Genomic DNA, 6,000 nt, shown 5'->3' on the forward strand with positions numbered 1-6,000 from the left:
TTTCTCGGTCATCCATCCTCCTCCACAATCCCCCGCTGGCTCCGATAGACATTTCCACAGCCAACCAGCTGCCGTTATTCAGATGGCCGGCGCTCGCCAGGGGGCCGGCCGTCTGAATAGTGGGCGGAAGCAGCGACAATAGATAGATTCATGCAATGAAATCTATGTATTGTTTCCAGTGGTGGTGCAGGAGCGAGAAGGGAGGTGGCGCTACTGCGCCCTTTACGGATGCACCGCCACTGGGTCCCACATTCTGCGCAGCAAATATACAGCTAACTAAATGTTTGTCTAATGAAAGGTTCAAAATATAAATTGGTTTTGTTTGTTTATGTACAAATCTAAAGCCTCATACACACGATCGGACTGAGGACTAGCAACATGACAGGGATCTACTGCTCCCTGTCCTCGGGAGCAGTGATCTGTCATGTTGTTGTGAGACCATCCCCCCCATAGTTAAGCCTTATACACACGATCGGACTTCCATCTGACTTTTCCTCGGATTTTACTCCGAATGGGCGTTGACCGTAAACTTGTTCTGCATACACAAGGCAGGACTTTTTCAGCCACCCTTTGGGCAACTTCTGCTATTGTTGTCTAACAATGAAAAATGCATACATTAGAATCCACCCACCTTATTCCCTCTATTGGAGGTGGCTGGAGACTTAGGCCTCATACGCATGATCGGACTTCCATCTGACTTTTCCGTGGATTTTTGTCCGAAGGGAGTTGTCCGTGAACTTGGTATGCATACACACAGCAGGACATTTTTGCAGTATCTGGTGTGGATCCAGGTGATTTTTCCTTCATGTTTTGCAAAACTGTGCATGAAATAGATGCTGTATTGCAGGGCTCGACAAATCCCGGGCACCAGGTCGCCATGGCGACTAGAAATAGGGTCCTGGCGACTTGGCTTTGAAGAGGGAGCTGGCGCCATCTGGTGGTGAGCCGTTGGTATTACAAGTTATTACCACCAAATGTGTAAGCTGGCGCTATCTGGTGGTGAGCCGTAGGTATTACAAGTTATAACCACCAAATGTGTAAGCTGGCGCCATCTGGTGGTGGCCGTTGGTATTACAAGTTTAGCATTACAAGTTAAACAGCAATTCTAATGTAATTTTTCACTATTTTCACTGCCATCTTCTTCCCTCTAATTAGAACCCCCAAACATTATATATTTTTTTATCCTAACACCCTAGAGAATAAAATGGCGATCGTTGCAATACTTTCTGTCATGCCGTATTTGCGCAGCGGTCTTACAAGCGCACTTTTTTGGGAAAAAATTTACACTTTTTATATTTAAAAATAAGACAACAGTAAAGTTATCCCATTTTTTTTAATATTATGAAAGATAATGTTACGCCGAGTAAATTCATACCCAACATGTCACGCTTTCAAATTGCGTCCGCTCGTGGAATGCCGACAAACTTTTACCCTTTAAAGTCTTCATAGGCGATGTTTTAAAAAATCTACAGGCTGGATGTTTTGAGTTACAGAGGAGGTCTAGGGATAGAATTATTGCTCTCGCTCTACCAATCGCGGCGATACATCACATGTGTGGTTTGAACACCGTTTACATATGCGGGCGCTGCTCACGTATGTGTTCGCTTCTGCGCGCAAGCTCGTCGGGACGGGGTTTTCTGGCTCCTAACTTTTTTAGCTGACTCCTAGATTCCAAGCAAAATTGTCAACCCCTGCTGTATTGAGTCTCCAAACATTGTGTCCGCCGGGGTCCCGCGATCGAGACACGGAGAGGCAGAACGGGGAGATGCCTATGTAAACAAGGCATTTCCCTGTTCTGCCTAGCAACATGACAGGGATCTACTGCTCCCTGTCCTCGGGAGCAGTGATCTGTCATGTTGTTGTGGGACCATCCCCCCCACAGTTAAGCCTCATACACACGATCGGACTTCAAACAAATTTTTCCGTGGATTTTTGTCCGAAGGGCGTTGGCCGTGAACATGGCAGGACTTTTTCAGCCAACAAATATGAACGTAGTGACGTAATAGATGTACTACGTGGTTTTTCTGCTCTATCCTGCCACCCTTTGGGCAACTTCTGCTAATGTTGTCTTATGGTTAGCATTGCTTCCATGCATGCGTGTTTGTACTTTGGATTTTAGTCCGAAGGACTTGTGTACACACGATCGGATAATCCGACGTAATACATTTGTTGTCGGACAATTTGAGAGCATGCGCAGCCAACATTTGTTGTCGGAAATTCCGACAACAATTGTCCGATGGAGCATACAGACGGTTGGATTGTCCGACAAAACACGTCCGTCGGACAATTGTTGTCGGAATATCCGATCGCGTGTATGGGCCTAAAGAAAAAACACATACTGTATGTTAAATTGATGGTGTAGGAATCAGCTGCTGTGAGCCCCAGTACAGGACACACTCCTTGAAGACCCAAATATTTGATTTTTTTCATAGAATTGATCCCAGTTTTATACTGAGGATGGCAATACCCAGTTTATCATCCAGAAGGACGCTCTTAGCCAGATTCAGAAAGACTCACGCCGGCGTATCTACAGATACGCCGCGTAAGTGTAAATATGCGCCGTCGTATCCATGAGATAAAGAGGGAGAAATTAGGGTAGAGGGAGAGATTATGGTAGAAGGAGAGATGAAGAGGGAGAGATGAAGAGGGAGAGATTAGGGTAGAAGGAGCGATGAAGAGGGAGAGATGAAGAGGGAGAGATTAGGGTAGAGGGAGAGATGACGAGGGAGAGATTAGGGTAGAGGGAGAGATGAAGAGGGAGAGATGAAGAGGGAGAGATTAGGGTAGAGGGAGAGATGACGAGGGAGAGATTAGGGTAGAGGGAGAGATGAAGAGGGAGAGATTAGGGTAGAGGGAGAGATGAAGAGGGAGAGATTAGGGTAGAGGGAGAGATGAAGAGGGAGAGATTAGGGTAGAGGGAGAGATGAAGAGGGAGAGATTAGGGTAGAGGGAGAGATGAAGAGGGAGAGATTAGGGTAGATGGAGAGATTAGGGTAGATGGAGAGATGAAGAGGGAGAGATTAGGGTAGATGGAGAGATGAAGAGGGAGAGATTAGGGTAGATGGAGAGATTAGGGTAGAGGGAGAGATTAGGGTAGAGGGAGAGATGAAGAGGGAGAGATTAGGGTAGATGGAGAGATTAGGGTAGCGGGAGAGATTAGGGTAGAGGGAGAGATGAAGAGGGAGAGATTAGGGTAGATGGAGAGATTAGGGTAGAGGGAGAGATTAGGGTAGAGGGAGAGATGACGAGGGAGAGATTAGGGTAGAGGGAGAGATTAGGGTAGAGGGAGAGATGAAGAGGGAGAGAATATGGTAGAGGGAGAGATGAAGAGGGAGAGATTAGGGTAGAGGGAGAGATGAAGAGGGAGAGATTAGGGTAGAGGGAGAGATGAAGAGGGAGAGATTAGGGTAGAGGGAGAGATGAAGAGGGAGAGATTATGGTAGAGGGAGAGATGAAGAGGGAGAGATTAGGGTAGAGGGAGAGATGAAGAGGGAGAGATTAGGGTAGAGGGAGAGATTAGGGTAGAGGTAGAGATGAAGAGGGAGAGATTATGGTAGAGGGAGAGATGAAGAGGGAGAGATTAGGGTAGAGGGAGAGATGAAGAGGGAGAGATTAGGGTAGAGGGAGAGATGAAGAGGGAGAGATTATGGTAGAGGGAGAGATGAAGAGGGAGAGATTAGGGTAGAGGGAGAGATTAGGGTAGAGGGAGAGATGAAGAGGGAGAGATTGGGGTAGAGGGAGAGATGAAGAGGGAGAGATTAGGGTCGAGGGAGAGATGAAGAGGGAGAGATGAAGAGGGAGAGATGAAGAGGGAGAGATTAGGGTAGAGGGAGAGATGAAGAGGGAGAGATTAGGGTAGAGGGAGAGATGAAGAGGGAGAGATTAGGGTAGAGGGAGAGATTAGGGTAGAGGGAGAGATGAAGAGGGAGAGATTAGGGTAGAGGGAGAGATGAAGAGGGAGAGATTAGGGTAGAGAGAGAGATGAAGAGGGGGAGATTAGGGTAGAGGGAGAGATGAAGAGGGAGAGATGAAGAGGGGGAGATTAGGGGAGAGAGAGAAATGAAGAGGGAGAGATTAGGGTAGAGCAGTGTTTCTCAATTCCAGTCCTCAGGCCCCCCCAACAGGTCAGGTTTTCAGGATTTCCCTCAGATGAAAAGGCTGTGGTGATTAGTAAGGCAGTGAAACTGATCAAATCACCTGTGCAAAATAATGGAAATCCTGAAAACCTGACCTGTTGGGGGGGCCTGAGGACTGGAATTGAGAAACACTGGGGTAGAGGGAGAGATGAAGAGGGAGAGATTAGGGTAGAGGGAGAAATGAAGAGGGAGAGATTAGGGTAGAGGGAGAGATGAAGAGGGAGAGATTAGGGTAGAGGGAGAGATGAAGAGGGAGAGATTATGGTAGAGGGAGAGATGAAGAGGGAGAGATTAGGGTAGAGGGAGAGATGTAGAGGGAGAGATTAGGGTAGAGGGAGAGATTAGGGTAGAGGTAGAGATGAAGAGGGAGAGATTATGGTAGAGGGAGAGATGAAGAGGGAGAGATTAGGGTAGAGGGAGAGATGAAGAGGGAGAGATTAGGGTAGAGGGAGAGATGAAGAGGGAGAGATTATGGTAGAGGGAGAGATGAAGAGGGAGAGATTAGGGTAGAGGGAGAGATGAAGAGGGAGAGATTGGGGTAGAGGGAGAGATAAAGAGGGAGAGATTTGGGTAGAGGGAGAGATTAGGGTCGAGGGAGAGATGAAGAGGGAGAGATTAGGGTAGAAGGAGAGATGAAGAGGGAGAGATGAAGAGGGAGAGAATATGGTAGAGGGAGAGATGAAGAGGGAGAGATTAGGGTAGAGGGAGAGATGAAGAGGGAGAGATTAGGGTAGAGGGAGAGATGAAGAGGGAGAGATTAGGGTAGAGGGAGAGATGAAGAGGGAGAGATTAGGGTAGAGGGAGAGATGAAGAGGGAGAGATTAGGGTAGAGGGAGAGATTAGGGTAGAGGGAGAGATGAAGAGGGAGAGATTAGGGTAGAGGGAGAGATGAAGAGGGAGAGATTAGGGTAGAGGGAGAGATTAGGGTAGAGGGAGAGATGAAGAGGGAGAGATTAGGGTAGAGGGAGAGATGAAGAGGGAGAGATTAGGGTAGAGGGAGAGATGAAGAGGGAGAGATTAGGGTAGAGGGAGAGATTAGGGTAGAGGTAGAGATGAAGAGGGAGAGATTAGGGTAGAGGGAGAGATGGAGAGGGAGAGATTAGGGTAGAGGGAGAGATGGAGAGGGAGAGATTAGGGTAGAGGGAGAGATGAAGAGGGAGAGATTAGGGTAGAGGGAGAGATGAAGAGGGAGAGATGAAGAGGGAGAGGTGAAGAGGGAGAGATTAGGGTAGAGGGAGTGATGAAGAGGGAGAGATGAAGAGGGAGAGATTAGGGTAGAGGGAGTGATGAAGAGGGAGAGATGAAGAGGGAGAGATTGGGGTAGAAGGAGAGATGAAGAGGGAGAGATTAGGGTGGAGGGAGAGATGAAGAGGGAGAGATTAGGGTCGAGGGAGAGATGAAGAGAGGTGGAATAAAAAAGAGGGATTGTGAAAAAGAGGAAAAGGAGGAAGAGAACTAGAAAATAATGCAGTGTTGTTTTTTACTATATAAGGTGACATAAAAATTAGGAACTGCTCTGGGAACGCTGCCAGTCCAAACCCATGACATCCCAGGTCCCCAGTCCTACAAACTTCTCATAGGTCATAGCTGACTCTTCCTTCTCTTCTGCAGTTGGTATATTTATCCTTGCAATATGAATTCCTGGGATTCCGAAACCCCTCTCCGGGATGTCCCTCTCACCCTGCAGAGGAAATGCCGGCAGAGTGTGGAAGTGTGACACATACCACCCAGACCCGTAGACACTGAGATATCTGAGCAATGCAGCCTAGGGGCTGTGCTCACACCTGGACTATGCACACCTGGCCTGCTGACACTCACCTGATTCCTGCCACCACCTCCAGCACACTCTGTCACCATTCCTCTT

At 47.8% G+C, this 6,000-nt stretch overlaps 1 protein-coding gene across 1 annotated transcript in view; it reads right to left on the reverse strand.

The window, feature by feature from the left end:
• The window catches only part of SLCO2B1 (solute carrier organic anion transporter family member 2B1), a 203,641-nt gene extending 197,641 nt beyond the window's left edge, over nt 1-6,000 (reverse strand). Inside the window, exon 1 of the mRNA XM_040339922.1 lies at nt 5,955-6,000. Within this exon, the coding sequence (XP_040195856.1) occupies nt 5,955-5,993 (39 nt within the window). The 5' untranslated portion in view covers nt 5,994-6,000. The remainder of the gene's footprint in view (nt 1-5,954) is intronic.

The sequence above is a fragment of the Rana temporaria genome, chromosome 2, assembly GCF_905171775.1.
Source record: "Rana temporaria chromosome 2, aRanTem1.1, whole genome shotgun sequence".
Taxonomy (NCBI): Eukaryota; Metazoa; Chordata; class Amphibia; order Anura; family Ranidae; genus Rana; species Rana temporaria.